The sequence below is a fragment of the Thunnus maccoyii genome, chromosome 22 (assembly GCF_910596095.1).
Source record: "Thunnus maccoyii chromosome 22, fThuMac1.1, whole genome shotgun sequence".
NCBI classification, from domain to species: Eukaryota; Metazoa; Chordata; class Actinopteri; order Scombriformes; family Scombridae; genus Thunnus; species Thunnus maccoyii.
The window spans coordinates 278,666-294,944 of record NC_056554.1 but is presented as its reverse complement, the minus strand read 5'-3'; the positions used below and the strand labels follow the sequence as shown (position 1 = coordinate 294,944).

General features: G+C 40.3%; 1 protein-coding gene across 1 annotated transcript in view; it reads left to right on the top strand.

Moving 5' to 3' along the window:
- zanl (zonadhesin, like) overlaps nt 1-15,191 on the top strand; it is a 33,225-nt gene extending 18,034 nt beyond the window's left edge. The window contains exons 24-47 of the mRNA XM_042402400.1: nt 100-277; nt 423-531; nt 1,156-1,250; nt 1,535-1,711; nt 2,236-2,444; nt 2,532-2,676; nt 2,902-2,999; nt 3,120-3,266; nt 3,391-3,555; nt 3,649-3,776; nt 5,459-5,730; nt 5,810-6,018; nt 7,597-7,741; nt 7,860-8,107; nt 8,203-8,332; nt 8,433-8,634; nt 9,082-9,243; nt 9,363-9,493; nt 10,172-10,374; nt 10,468-10,603; nt 11,431-11,568; nt 13,170-13,263; nt 13,753-13,796; nt 14,886-15,191. Of these exons, the coding sequence (XP_042258334.1) occupies nt 100-277; nt 423-531; nt 1,156-1,250; nt 1,535-1,711; nt 2,236-2,444; nt 2,532-2,676; nt 2,902-2,999; nt 3,120-3,266; nt 3,391-3,555; nt 3,649-3,776; nt 5,459-5,730; nt 5,810-6,018; nt 7,597-7,741; nt 7,860-8,107; nt 8,203-8,332; nt 8,433-8,634; nt 9,082-9,243; nt 9,363-9,493; nt 10,172-10,374; nt 10,468-10,603; nt 11,431-11,568; nt 13,170-13,263; nt 13,753-13,796; nt 14,886-14,941 (3,621 nt within the window). The 3' untranslated portion in view covers nt 14,942-15,191. The remainder of the gene's footprint in view (nt 1-99; nt 278-422; nt 532-1,155; nt 1,251-1,534; nt 1,712-2,235; nt 2,445-2,531; nt 2,677-2,901; nt 3,000-3,119; nt 3,267-3,390; nt 3,556-3,648; nt 3,777-5,458; nt 5,731-5,809; nt 6,019-7,596; nt 7,742-7,859; nt 8,108-8,202; nt 8,333-8,432; nt 8,635-9,081; nt 9,244-9,362; nt 9,494-10,171; nt 10,375-10,467; nt 10,604-11,430; nt 11,569-13,169; nt 13,264-13,752; nt 13,797-14,885) is intronic.
- Nucleotides 15,192-16,279: the final 1,088 nt, after the last annotated feature.

Sequence of the window (16,279 nt, the reverse complement as noted above, 5' to 3'; positions counted from 1 at the left end):
TAGAGTAACGTGCCATTATCCTGTAATTACCACTTATTGCCACAGTGGCCACTGTTGCAGAAATCACAATGGCTAAATACATATGTCTCTGTTCTGCAGGTCAATGGGACAGTGGTCGTCCCACCTGTCACCTCCATCAGTGAAGTTAAGATCTACTTGAGTGGGAAGTTTCTTGTTCTGGAGACATCCTTCGGCCTAAGGGTGCGTTTCGATGGTAACCATCACGCTGATGTCACAGTGCCAACCTCCTACAGTGGCCTGCTTTGTGGAATGTGTGGTAAGAACCAGTATCAGCAATTATCTGTGTCCCATTTCATTCACTGTACCATAAACTTAATATAACAACTAATGACTAATGTCATGTCTTTTTTATCATGAGATTTGTCACTGTGTGGTGAGTCTTAACGTTGTTGTCTCGGCAGGAAATTTCAATGGAAACCCCAAAGATGACAACATGAAACCAAACAAAACACCCGCTGCCAACACTAATGAGCTGGGAGACAGCTGGCAGGTTGCTGACCCACGGCCTGAGTGAGTCACACAAACATGAATACATGCACAAACAGAACTCACTCTCCAAATTCAGTCAGACGTAACGAAATCACTTACTGTTACAGAAAATACTGAACTGCAGAGAGAACCAGGCCTTAATTTGCAATAGGCTTATATTAGAAACTGGTAAACTCACCACTTCCTCTATGTTTACCCGCTGAATTATAAATTCAGTATAATGTCCACAGTCACACTCTCCTGTCTGCTGCTCTCACTTTCTCTTTTTAATGCTGTTCTCATTCATTAATTCCAGTTGCTTTTCACCATTTCTCTGAGTTCAGTTGGGGATGAAACTTATCGTATGAGCCGTTATAGCACAGATCATTCCACCCCCTCTTGATATTTTTTAGCTCAATGTTAAGGACCACCCTTTCTTTGTTCATGCTGGCCATGAAAAATATTACTTTAGACTTAACCACTTAATACTGGCTTGTATTTGAGAATTTTCCTGTGAGAAAAGGTTTGGGCATCTGATGCTCTAGACCAAAGTGTTAGGTGACAGACTGACAGTCATCTGTCATACACAAATATGCACACACTCAAGCACATAACCAACATTCATCACTTTATGCCATTGTAATGAATCTTCCACCTCTTCTCCAGCTGTACCAATGGTGGCGCACAGGAGGACTGTGATAAAGAAGTGCAGGAGGAGGCCGAGAAGCCCACCAGCTGCGGCATGATCACTGATCCCAATGGTAACTGTCCTCATTCATCATTCATTATCACCATTTTCATCAATATCACAAACAGCCTACTGTGCAGATTCCATTTGATATTTCAGAAAACATGTTAGCAAATTTTCATAGAAGAGGTAAAGTGTAAAATGGTTTAAAATAGGAGCTGTACTAGCAGGTTCAAGAGGATGTTCTGATGTTCTGGGCTCTAGGATTTTTGCCTAGAGCCCAGAAAATCACAGCAAAATGAATTTAATAGCATTCACCACCACTACATCTCTACTCCTTTCCCTCTCTGACCTCAGGTATCTTTAAGCCCTGCCTCTCTGCCGTGCCTCCTGAGCCCTACTTTGAAAACTGTGTGTATGACATGTGTGCCACTGGAGGCCAGACAGTAGCTCTGTGCCAAGCCATAGAGAGCTATGCCGACATGTGTGCTGCTGGGGGAGTCCCCATCGCATGGAGAAACAACACCTTCTGTCGTAAGTCTGTGTGTCAAGTCTGTTAGAATGAATGTTCAGTTCCATACACTCAGGCTTGGTCTGGTGTGACCAGTTGCTTGTGGTTATAATGGTAGTTCCTGTAATTGCCATTTGCCACAGTGGCTGCTGTTCATTACAACACTAAATAGACTTGATTTAAGAAAATAAAACTTATTCTTTAGCTGAGGAAATACAGGATCCTGCTTTATGAAAGGAGAGAAAGTGCTTCTGATCCACAAGTTTGTGTTGAATCAAATTAGTTCACTGAAATTTAGCAGCAATATTGTAGTTTGACTCATTCTATTTACATGATATCTTTCTGGTACTACAGTTGCTTCTTATAATTTTTAGTATAGCCTTGAGTTTCAAGAAGAAGACACTATGATTTTAGATTTAGACTATGCATAATGCACATGTTTTTCTTTTTTGTTTGGGGAGGAATGACAGATATAAAATTGTGTATTTCACAAACATCCCAAAAACATCCACTTACCAATGTCCTCTTCTGTGATACCCCCGTCCAGCTCTGAAATGCCCCCCAGGCAGTCATTACACCCCATGTGGCCCCGCCTGCCCACAGCCCAGCTGCCAGGACCCTGCAGGCTCTGGTGGCTCCTGCAACCAGCCCTGTGTGGAGGGATGCATCTGTAACCCCGGGCTCATCCTCAGTGGGGACAAATGTGTCCCGCTCAGTGAGTGTGGATGTACGGGTAAAGATGGAAAGTACAGGCCGGTAGGTGTGCTCTACTATGGAACGCTCATGGGGAATGATTTTCATTTTTTTGCAAGAAAATATCTTTTCTTATGTGTGTGTGTGTAGGTTGGAGACTCTTGGTTCACAGAGATGGACTGCTCAGAGCGCTGTAAGTGTAATGGCAACAACAACATCACCTGCGAGCCCTGGCAGTGCAGCCCTGCACAGGAGTGTAAAGTGGTGGAAGGAGTGCTGGACTGCCACTCTACAGGTACATGTAATAATAGACTGAATGATCAAAGATTCACTACACCTGAAGCTGTGTCAGTTGCCCTGGAGGTCATTTAACCCTTACCCTTACAATACACCCAGATTAAAGGATGGGTCTGGTTATTACAACTTAAGTCTTATTTTTGTCTCTTTGAAATGATGGAAAAGACCACAAAATTATCAAACATATTTGTCACTTTTCCCTGGATATCATTTCACTCCTCAGGTAAAGGAGTGTGTCATGTGGCTGGAGATCCTCATTACTACACCTTTGACAGTGTGATGCACACCTTCATGGGCACCTGCACTTATACTCTGGTGGAGGTATGGAATGAATTTGAATTTTATGTCACATTCTTTTTCAACTTTACAAACATCTCTTATGTTTGTGCCACTGTAGTAACTTCTGAACTGTAGAAAACAAAACAATGTTATTTCTTCTAGGTGTGTAACGTCACCAAGGTAACGCCATTCAAGATAGTGGCCAAAAATGAGGAGCGTGGTCAACCAGAGGCCTCCTATGTTCGCTCTGTCAAGGTCTACCTGCCTCATGACACTGTGGTTGAACTGCAGAAGAGCCGCAGAGTTCTGGTAAGGAACATTTTACATTTTTTATTTTTTTTTTTAGATTTATTGGATATTGGTGAGAAAACAGGAATGGGAAACAGCGTACTTAAATCATTCATGGTGGACTGACGTCTCTATCTTGCCTTAGCTGAATGGACGGCGGGTGCGAACCCCTGTTTCCGTTGACGTAGCTGGAGTCAAGGTGATAACCAGTGGATCCTACAGTCTGCTGGACACAAACTTTGGTCTGCAGGTGAAGTTTGACGGAGTCCATCACCTGGAGATCACCGTGTCTGGAGAATACTTCAACAAGGTATGAAGACATAACACTAGTCTGCCTGTCTTATTGTCCCTCCTCCAAAATTTCTCGGTGTAAATAATGTTGCTCCGCCTTGCTTCTCTCCAGCTGTGTGGCATGTGTGGGAACTACAACTACAACTCGTCTGACGACAACCTGATGCCCAACAAGAAACCAGCCAAGGATGTGATTGAACTGGGCAACAGCTGGAAATCAGATGGAGACAGTGATCCTGGGTCAGTGGAACTCTACCCTACTCACTCTGACAACCATTTGCATGCTCCATAAGTATTTCAAAAATCACAAAGTACACTGTAGTCAGTATGGTTTATGATAAATTCTATGAAAGTTGTATATATATTGTATAGTTGTACATATATAACAAGGTCTCTAGTTTGATGGCAGTAAACTGGTGCAACTGGTTGATACATCACAGCACTATGTTTTCAACCAGTTAGAAGTATATTCTCTTGTTAACATTATTAGAGCTGTGCTGGATGTAGAGATGTATTATGAATATCCTGCTAATGGTTTTTAGCTTTGCAAACCTTTAGCAAACTAACATGTTCAAAAACTTTTTATGAGGGAACATGTCATCCAGTGCAATAGTGTGGCTCATTGATGTGTTTTTAGGCTTCATAATATCAGTATCTTACTGTAATGGTGAGCTCACATAAGCTCATTGTTTTTAATAAACCCTATCTTCACTTGGCTGTGAACTTCATCTTTACCAATAATGTAGCAGTGTGTCAACAAGTGTTTTTAGTGCCACCCTTGAACAGTTTAAAGTGCCACTAGCAGCCCCTAAAGGCTGCAATCTTTGCTACACCCAACAAATTTGTATTTGGAATTCACAACATATTGAAGATTTAGTGGGGTCTTTACCATCAAAGAGAGTCCTTCCAATGGGAGCACAAATATGCATGGTGGTGTACTGTAGTTGCAATAAATCAACCAGAGCATCAGTAAAACATTCTTTGTTATTGCAGATCAAGTCAACTCAATTTTATTTATATAGCGCCAAATCACAACAGAAGTTATCTCAGGGCACTTTTCACATAAAGCAGGTCTAGACCTTACTCTTTAATTTATAGAAACCCAACATTCCCCCATGAGAAAGCACTTGGCGATAGCAGCAAGGAAAAATCTTTAACAGGAAGAAACCTTGAGCAGAACCAGGCTCTAGGTGGGTGGCCATTTGCCTTGACTGGTTGGGTTGAGAGAAAAAGAGGGAGGGGGAGAGGGGAGAGAGAGACACAGAAAAAGCTACAACAACAACAATAATAATGATAGAAATATGACTAATAATAGCAGCAGCATAGGTGTCAAACTGGACAGCAGTCGGTCCGCAATCGAAGATGTTTTGCGAGACGAGGAAGCACAAAACTACGGTGAGGATGCCAAATTAGAAACATGTTAATGGTACATGAATGCATATAGATGGAGAGCAGGGGAGGAGGAGAGAGGAGCTCTGTGCATCATGAATATTCCCCCGGCAGTCTAGGCCTATAGCAGCATAACTAGGGGCTGGTCCAGGGCAAGCCTAGTCCGGCCCTAATTATAAGCTTTATCAAAAAGTTTTAAGCCTATTCTTAAACTTAGAGAGCATGTCTGCCTCCTGGACCAAAATTGAAATATGGTTCCACAGGAGAGAAGCCTGATAGTTGAAGGCTCTGCCTCCCCTTCTACTTTCGAGACTCTAGGAACCACAAGTAAGCCTGCATTCTGGGAGCACAGAGCTCTAGTGGAGTAATAGGGTACTATGAGATATGATTTGTTAGGGCAGCCTGATAATAAGGAATTGTAATAATCCAGCCTAGAAATAACAGTAATAGATGCACAAATTGTCATCTATATCTATATGATATCAGTTAAGTCACCAAGGAAAGCACTCATCCAAACACTCTCCTCTCTCAAGCTGTCAGCCAGACACTCGTCCAGACATCCATCCCAACTGCACAGCACAAGAAGAGAAGATGTACGAGGCTCAGTGTGCCGAGGTCATCCTCTCTGACCGCTTCAAGCCCTGCCACTCTCTGGTGCCTCCCGAGGCTTTCTTGGGTAACTGCGTCTATGACATGTGTGAGTATGACGGCATGCAGGTGACACTCTGTGACAATGTGGAGGCGTACGCTCAGGCCTGTCAGAGCGCCGGAGTTACCATCAGCTGGAGGAACAACACATTCTGTCGTAAGTAACAGTAATTAACACTTTAAATGAAGAAAAGATTCTAGTTTTACTCTTTTAATACTTAATTCTCTTCCTGCAGCCCTGCCCTGTCCTCCTAACAGCCACTATTCAGACTGCAACACGCCCTGCCCCCCCACCTGCTCCGACCTCTTCCCCATGTTCTGTCACCTCCCCCCAGCCACCTGTGTGGAGGGCTGCCAGTGTGACGCCGGCTTTGTCCTCAGTGACAGCAAGTGTGTCCGTCTAGACAAATGTGGCTGTCTGGACTCAGATGGAGAGTACCATGATGTGAGTGAAGCAGAGTCAATACTGTTGCTGGCTGGATATGGTATCATACTGCACAATATCCTGAATACTGAAATCAGAAACACATACAGTTTATAAGCATTAAAGGTGCAGATTAAATGTTTTAGTGCACAGAGTTTAGTAGAGACAAATGGTAGGGTCTATACCAAAAATAAATTTGATGGGTAATAAGGGAGAAAGAAAAAAAGTAAATTTAATATTAGTTTTTACAGCTGTATACTGTCCAAATAATGTAATAATAATAATAATTTTTGTGCTAATTATAGAAAAAACATTATAAAATCAAAACTAATAAAAATTAGAATTTTCTTGTGAAATTTTGAACACTGTCACCACTTCAGATTTCTCGAAAACCTTCAAATGAAACAGAGGGAAATTGTTTACACTAAGGCATTGACCTGTTCTGAGGACTCAAAAGTAGACATTGTTTAGTTTGTGCAGTCTCAGATAAATGGTATTTAATTAGAGAACAAATTATAGCCAAACAAATAAAATATTACATTTTCTAAAGGCCAAGTTACCCGTACTAACTCACATGGTAAATTCAGTACAATGTTCCACAGCACTAATTCCATCAGTACAACAGACATGTCGATACTCACCACTCTGTGGTAATAGAGAAAGTTAGAAAGTATATGAGTTATTTTGAAAAAAAATATTGTTACATTACTTTGCCACTTTGCGGTTTTTTAAATTGTTGAACATTATTGTTAATAAGACTCAACACATCCTGGATCCTGAAAAAAAAACAGGAAGATGTCCTACTAAAATATTATCAAAAGTACAAAACAGAATAGAAAAATGAATAAAGGCCTGTCTGCAATATAATTCAATCAGAGACATATCAAGGAGTGACCATTTATAGCAAATGGTTACACAGTTAGATTCTCCTCCTTACCACATAGGGAGGAGGTTAGGGTGTTGGCGTTGGCATGAGTGTGACAAGCAGAGTACAGTGATAGCATCAGGCTATAATGTCTGCAATGTACACCTACATGGAAATAATAGGATGTTACCAGCCACACAGCTGTGAATTCGCCAATGGTTGTGAAGCATACTACAAACAGCTAATACAACCACAACTTGAGTGCCCTGCCTTAACTAACACTATGCTCCAAGCCAGTTTAAAATAAAGGCAATATATATTTTTTGGTATAAAATGTAGTGATTAAAAATGTCATAACACTGGAAGAGGCAATTGTAACTCCGTATAAGTACAATAGAAGCATATTGTGAGTGCATAAGTGTAAGTATGGTGCGGTTGTCTCACAACACCAACTGAAACTCTTCGCTGTCAGGTATAAAGAAGCAGCAGGCAATTCTGCAAAGGTTCCACAAATATAACTTGAAAAGAAATATCGTCAGATGTAGCAATACATCTTTGTACCAAAAATATTTTAATTCAAAGTCCAACTGAAACTGATACTGAGTAGTGTCTGTAAATCTAAATGAGTGCGTGTGTGTGTGTGTGTGTGTGTGTGTGTGTGTGTGTGTGTGTGTGTGTGTGTGTGTGTGTGTGTGTGTGTGTGTGTGTGTGTGTGCGTGTGCGTGCGCGCGTAGGTGGGAGACTCATGGCTGACAGATAAATGTGCTGACTCATGTACCTGTAACCTTGGTGGCAAAATCACATGTAAGGACCACAGCTGTGATTCCAACTCAGTGTGTGCCCTGGACAAATATGGAGACCTCTACTGCAAACCCACCAGTGAGTCTATCAGTCTGAACGGCCTTATGTGTCATATTACAAAAAGCTTTGTTAGTGTAAGAAATGTTTTGGTCATAATGCATTTTAAATATTCCATGTACTTTATCATCCTCTTTAGAGTTCGACAAGTGCAGCATCTCTGGGGATCCTCACTATCGAACATTTGACAGATTCACCCATCACTTCCAGGGGCGCCATACCTACATCCTGACTCAGGGCCACAACCTGCCAAACTCACTGTCGCCCCTGGTGGTGAGGGGGAAGAACATCCGACGTGGGTGGAACAAGAGGGTGTCGTTCCTGGATCAGATGTATATTGATGTTTACGGTCTAAATATCCGCTTCCTGCAGAAGAAGAAAGTTCTGGTTAGTAGTTTGTCTTTGTCTGATGGAAGCACTGTTTATTTTTTGCTGTTCCTTCTAGTGAAAACTAAACACTCAATTTGCTGTATCTCCTCTAGGTGAATGGGGAGCGTGTTGCACCTCCTCTCAATCCAGTTGATGGTTTGAGCATCACAATGACGTCCAGGCAGGTCCAGCTCACCACTGACTTCGGGCTCACTGTGCGCTTTGATGGCAATATTCGCGGAGGTAAAAGAAGAAGAAACTTTTGCTAACTTTTACTAACTGAGCTCTTCTTTGACTTGTTCGTGAATCATTTCCCTCATTTATCTGTGTGTCTACAAATCAGAGATCATACTGCCCAGCACCTATAAGAACTATGTCAGAGGGCTGTGTGGAAACTATGATGACATCACCAGAAACGAGTACATGAAACCAGACGGGACAGTCATCAGGGACCTGAACGCATTCGGAGAAAGCTGGAGGGTCAGTGACAGACAGGCTGACGGACTGAGGATCTATGACCTTCCTCACACAGTCCATGCCCACAGGTAAGAGATTCATTCTTGACCTTAGAAACACCTATCAGTAAGATATTCTAAACTTCATTTACTAGCAATTTCCTGGACTTATGGACCATATAACAGCCTTCTTCAGGCTATGATCTAGAGAAATTTGGTCATATGACTGAAGTCTAACACCTGAGTAAGTCTCCAGATGTTGGGGTTTGTTTTTTTCTGACCTTTGTGTTAAAGTGAGCATGAGTCATACATCAATAATAGCCTAATTTTACACATGATCCATGATGACAAAGATACAGAAAAATAGAAATTCATGGCAAAAATAGCATATTGTCATATTTGAGAGAACCCCAAAAATTTCAGAAATGTTCCCTGACTCCCCTGTCGTTCGCACCCTGTGTATCAGGTTAGACACAGCAACATTAACAAAGCACTGTTTCCCTCTGTCTTCACATCCTTTCTGCCATCTGTATCCAGGCGGGAGGTGGAGACGGATCTAGATACAGGATTTGAGACATCAGACTGCTCTCAGTCTCAGCTCAATGACTTCAACAGTTTAACTCAATGTGGAGCACTGTCTGACTCCAAAGGACCATTTGCTGCTTGCCACGCCACCCTGCCACCCCAAACCTACCAGGAGTGAGTAGTCCCAGTGTGTGGAATGTAGTTTTAATATACCACCCCTCTTCCAGATTGTCCCTGTGCGAGATAATGTGTTTAATGTGTGTGTTTAATGTATGTCCGTGTTTGTCCCTCAGTGACTGCTTGTTTGACCTGTGTGCTGAGCCAGATGGTGTAGCGCTGCGTTGTGCCAGTTATGAAGCGTACGCTGCAGCCTGTCAGGAGGCAGGAGTCAAACTGGGATCCTGGAGGCAGCAGCTGGACTGTGGTAAGATGCTGAAGACACACAACAACATTCACATCAAGTAGGAATAACAAGTATGTTAGAATCAGGACCATACCAGTGGCTTGCTTTTTTCACCCCATTTACTTCAAATCCTTTAAACTAGACATTTTTATGACTATTTTGAATGCATGTTGCGCAGGTCTGTTTGTGTGTCAATTCATTTCTACAAAATCAATTAGAAGACTGCTGCTTGGTAATCCAGATAAGTGAAGATAAATCTAGAAAGTTTGCAGTGTGTTATCTCATAACAATAATGTTACTTTGACAGAAATGGCTGAACTCAACTTAAGCAAGTGTCTGCTTATGGATTCTTTGACTGTATAAAATGAATGAAAACCAATGGAAGCCTGGAACTGGAGACACAGTTATTCACATTTCTAAAACACAGTACTGTAATCAGCAAAATTTTTTGCTGTAATCTGAATGAAGCATACATGATTTGAAGTAAATGCACTAAATCAAGCAAAACCACTGGTATGGTCAAAGTACTGTGGAGTTTAACATAGCCTTAATCTCAATATGTCTTGTACAGTCATGTATGTCCACAATGCCTTTTGTGGTTTTGCAAACTACAACTAGCTTGTTAAAATCGAACTGTATGAGCTCAAATGATCTGCAATTATCCGTATGAGACGTGTGACTTCTCTCTGTCTCTCCTAGTTCTCTCCTGTGGTGGCAACAGCACCTATTCCTCCTGTATGTCACCTTGCCCTGCCTCCTGCGCTGACCTGGCCGCGCCCTCCGAGTGTGACACCACTTCCTGTGTGGAGGGGTGCCAGTGTGCCGCAGGCTTTGTCATGAGTGAGGGAATCTGTGTACCATACACACAGTGTGGCTGCACCTTCCTCAACAGATACTACCCTGTGAGTACAACACCTTATGGAACAGTTGCACCAGCAACAGAAAGATAGTCTTTTTTTCATCCTTTCTCTCTCTTCTCTCCGTCCATCCTGCAGCTGAAGGAGAGGTTTGTGACTGAAGACTGTTCTCAGTCCTGTGAATGCACCAGCACTGGCGCTGTGTGCCAACGCAAAACCTGCCAGCATGGTGAAATTTGCACCATCTACGACTTCAAACGTGACTGCTACAGAGGTGTGTATGTGTGTGTGTTTGTGAGGCGCTCTCCAAAATTAAATTCCAGTCCAAACCCAATGTCATTTCAGTGCAAACTCCACTAACTATACATACACATATTTAGCCACCATGTCAAGCTTCTGATGAACACCTTTTAGAACTCAAAAAAACATTTACATATATTTTTTTTATTTTTGTAGCCTTGAAAAATTGGTAAAACTCAAGAAAAAAACAAACGGCAAAGGGAAAAACATTGTAAGCTTGTTAATAAACCTGCTGTGTTTTTTATTCTTTTGCTTCTTTTTAGTACCTTAACACAGTGATTCTGAATCAATGCAAAAAAATGATTGTGAGAAAAAAAAACTACATAGATTTGCCCCCAAAATGACATTATCTTTAATGGATATTCAAGCAACTGAATTTCAAGTTAATAAGATTGTGCAGTAAAAGACTTCTACCAGCTCTGTTCAGAATGTCTGTCTTAATAAATATCAGATAATGAAGAGGATGAAGCTCTCTGCGGTTGTAATAAAAAGCAACAAATGTCATCTCTCCACTGAAATATATTCACTGTGGATTTTTTGGATAAAAACACTAAAAGTTTTATATGCAGAACTTACACTCCTCCTCTTGATATGTAATGAAATGCCATTGTCTCCTATTCTTTGCCTGATCCTCAACATGCAATTAGGAGAGAAATGTGGCTTGACACAAAAGATGCAATTGCAGCCTGATGCACCTGTTTGATACGTGCAGAACATCTGGTCCAGAGGGTAGGCTGTTAGTATAGTAAATCTAACATTACAATATTTATAAACCCAATAATATCTTATTCTGTGTTGCAGCAAGCCCCTGCCTCAGTTACCCTTGTCTGAATGGAGGAATATGTAAGGAGGCCAGCAACAACAAATACACCTGTCATTGTGCTGAGGGCTTTGAGGGCACAAACTGTGAGGTGGAGATCACACAGAGTGGAGGACTCGGTAAGAGCTGCTCAATCATCTGTTTCATTCTTCAGGACAAAAAGCAAAACTAAAGCTTACACATTGGGCCCTATTTTACGCCCAGTGCAAAGTGGCGCCAAGCGCAATGTTAGTGTCTTTGCTATTTTAAGATTGACGCAGTTGTTATTTTCCCATCCAGTGCCCACGTTGTTTAAATAGCAAATGTACTTGCGCCCATCAGTGTGCCCGTGGGCGTGTTGGTCTTAAAATGAGGTGTGGTCAGGCGCATTGTTGGTACATTGCTATCTTGAGGCAGCACAGAACGATTGCGCTATTGACCAACAAAAACCTGGTCTAAAGTCAATGGCACAGTGTTTCACTCATTTTAAGGGCGCATTATCAAGATAGTAATATTCACCTACACAGGCACACAACATACACTCTGCTTGTTACACACACGGACGCACAGCAGCGCACAAACGTGCAAAAGATGACAAATAAAAAGATTACAATGTGAAATAATATTATTATGTACATCAACATATTTAAAAAAATACATGTCATAATGGTTAGTCATAATATTTATCAGAATTAACTAATCGCAGTAATGACAGATAAAATTGTCTAATTACTTGACCAAATCGTGGCAAAACACGTAGGTATTTAAGCATACATACATACATGATGACATGAGGAACATGAGGAAATAAATGAGGTGAAAACAATGATTAAACTAAAGAAAGAAATGAATCTGCACAGCTTCTAGCTGCTGCCAGCAACAGGATCAGCACATTGAAGATCTGATCAAGTCCTGATAACTGTGTTGATGATTCGTTACATGATTAAAATTAATGATTTAATTTATGAACAATATTTAACAAATATTCTTTGCATTTTTGAGAGTACAGTGATCAGGTTTCCATACTTTCAGCAATTAAAACCTCGCTGATTTTACCTGTTACTCCATGACTGAACAAAATGGTTTCAAAGAAACAAAAGCTGTAATCAAAAAAATAAACCTTTTCAAAAAACAAACGAAAATAAATTTCAACAAATTAATGAAATTAAGGACAAATTAAGGATCTTAAACTGGTGGTCTGGGGCTGGTCACAGGAGGGTTCAGGAGCAGCAGGGGCCAGTGTGCTCGTTATGGATCGTATGCTTTCACTTTGCGCTCCTTCTCTCTGCTTGGCAAACGTGCCACCATAATAGCAATACACCAAGGTACAAGCACACCTGGCTCTTAAAGGGAATGGGAGATGACACTCTGATTGGTTTATTGCATGTTATGCCAAAAACACACCCATGATTAATCAGGAGACTATGGACAACCCCTTTGAACCATGTGCCTGGCGCATTGACCATTTTTCCGCCATTAAAATAGCAAAAGTGGATTTGGACACACCCTAAATGCACTTGCGCCATGCGCTTCAGACCGTGCACTTTAGATTGTTAAAATAGGGCCCATTGACTCTACTGCAAGTCCGCAAGAAGCAAGTCAAACTTATGACGGACTTTCTGACAGAAAATTTTGATATTTTTATTTCTCTTGTCAAGACTTCCTAAGACATATTCTATCTTTCTCTGCATAGACAGTAGGTTCCATAAGAATCAAAGTTTATTTTATTGCTGTCTTACAGAAACCAAATGGATCATCCTGATTGCGGTCCTGGTCCCAGTGGCTGTCATCATAATTGTGATGACATTCGTGTGTGTTTGCAAACGAAAATCCAAGTGAGTCTCTACTGCTGCCAGACAAATAGACACTGGGCCCATATCAAGGCCCAAATATTATAAAAACACAAGTGCAATACAGAAAAACATATGAAACTACATTTGAAAACACATAAACCATATGCTTAACGAATTTAAAAATATTACATATGTTCAATAGTTTTTTATTATGGGGTTAGATAAATTTGGCAGTTCTTCTTTTCTCTTGTCCAGCTTGGTTTTGGCAGCAGGGATATGGTCAGTTAAGAAAAATGTTTCATTTTCATTCCAGGTCACAAGTTTATGTAATTCAGAAGCAGCAGTCATCTCACAGTGGATGAGAGAAAATTACAAATTCATCCCCTTTTTAAGAATTTCTGGGAACATACTGTATCAGCAGTGGGGAGGGAAGGGTTTGATTCACTGACTGCCTTCACTGTATCTATAAATCCTCTGTTCAGGCAGAATGTGTTCATCATGTCCATCTCTCACCTCCATTCTTTTTCACAGGAAAATCAAGTGTGAGGAGAAAAAACTCAGCCTGAAATCCACAAGTAAGAATGATCACCATTGTTAGTAATCTTAAATTGACTAAAACTCGGGTACATTTTTTATTTCAGTACTAAGACTAAATCTAAAAATGGCTCCCAAAATTAATGTTACTGTTTAAATATCTTTGAAGGCAAAAGGGAAGCTTTTTAAGTACATTTTGAGGTACTTAAATGTTCCAGTTTAGGATACATCACACTTCTAATTTACTACATTCACAGTTTTGATATTAGTAACCTGTTACTTTCCAAATGACAATTTTACATTCAAACGTGAGTTAAGTGTGTAAAATCTGATGCTTTTGGAGTGTAAATCCACCCACAGTATATAAAGTTGTTAGAATTAGCAGCATCTGGCCCAGCTGCTTATGTGATGACTCATCAATAAATTCACTCTCTAAGTTATGAGAACATTTGTTGTTTTACTGCCAGTATTTGTTTCCTTGTATGCAATTTAACTTAAATTTAAAGTTGATAAAAATGTGCAGATTATAAATGAGAATCAGACCTTTTTCTCATGACATTAGTGTCATGAAACTAAAAAAAAAAAAACAAACAAAAAAATCAACTGGACCCCATAATAACAGTTTTCCAGAGGTCCAACCCAACACATATGTATTGGCATGTATCTTGGCAGATATGCAAATATAAATTGCAGTGCATAAATGTTTTCTAGACTGCATTTAATTAACATTTTAAATCTATTTGTTGTGTTTTATTTATATTTGTATGTTGGTTTAATTTTCAACATATTGTTCAAGATTTACTGTTAGTGTGATCTTAGATCATCTAATCTAGAGTTTATTTATCAACTTCAAAAACCCGGCCCCACTCGATACTTTTGTCACAGCTCTTTAATAACTAAATATTAGGTATAATATCCGAAAAATGATTATGTTTTTGTGTAAAAATAAGAAACTAGCAGCCAATATCACTCTATTTTAAGGATCTTCTTATAGGATTTTCTTATAATGTCCAGAAAGTGTCCTGGAAAGACCTCTGATATTTGGGACTAAAACTTGTGAGCTGGCCTCATGGTGATCATTGTAGTATGAATTGTAGAGCTCTAATACCTATCACTTTTTTCTCTTTTAGGTGTTTCCTATACAAACATAGATGACCAAAGAAATGAGAAAGCGACAAAGCTGTGATGGCAAATTGTGTCAGCTGTTTACACCTGCTATATGAGGCGAACATACAACAATCTGGTCTGAAGCTTATTCAACATGCCTCTCAAAGAAAAATAAAACTGTACGAAATGAAGGAAGTACACTTTGTCTTGTGGAAGGTGTGAATATTATAGATATTGTTCATATGTCCATGTGTTGCTTTCTTAACTTATGCTTTTGAAAATGTAATTTTGGCGTGCCTGTAATTAATGGAAAAGTCTAAATTTTTCTGTGTGTGCATATAGTAATATATGTATTTTTTGCATAAAATACATTCAAAAAAAGAAAATGTGTCTTTGTCTTTGATAAAACACCAACACATCCATAACACCATTATACACCAGAGGAGGCTGGTTCATAGAGGCAGAGGAGGTTTTTTGAGAGGCAAGAGATCAAAATATAAAAAAAGAATATTTGGTTGAAATAAACCATTACCAAATCTCAGTATCATTTATAAAATATTTTTTCTCTCTTTGGAAAAAAATCCATTATTGAAATTCTGATTAAAATGCTTCAACAGCGACACCTGCAGGGCAGGAGGAGAAAGGGCAGTCTGTGTGAAGTGGTGTGGGGGGGGCAGTGGGGGGCAGAGGAGGACAGGCTCCTGCTGTCCTCCTCGGGCGGCATCTCTTACATCAATTTAATGTACTTAATTTTTTTTCATGCTAAGGTATGATTGGCCAAGACACGTAAAATGACGCTCCAATGGAGGACCAGAGCCATATTAATCTCTTTCCATATAAATCGCTCAGCCTCAGCTGTGCAGGCTTGGACCCTCAGCGGGACAACGGTTACAGGCTGCGGCCCGACATACCACTGCTCTGAAGTGAACTCCTCTCAACGACAATAGAAAGTTAACAACATAATGAAACAACCAGGAGAGTTAGTTTGTTTGTAATTGTTACTAATGATATCAGACTGGTTAACCAGCAGCCACAAAATTCTGTAAACTAACAAACAAGATGACCCACAGCCACAAATGGACGTTATGACATGAATACTTAATTTCTGTGAAAGAAAGAAGACATCAGATAACGTGAGTCGGATACAACTTCTCTCTCTGTGTCTCTTTGGTCACTTATTTCATCTCTGATGGTTAAATGTCTCTGTGGCTGTTGTGTGAATTTATCTCCTTAACAAGAATGTAGCAGAGATCATATAATGTGCTGTGGGTAGTTTGCTTGTTGAAGTTACAGTGAGCTGTCCAGACTCACTCATTCATTTGGAATTGATCCAGTTTTTAATTGAGTGGTTGTTCAGTCACCTGTTGATGTTGTGTGATTTGTGAATGAGTGTGCAGGAGGTCTGGCTGCTGGCTTG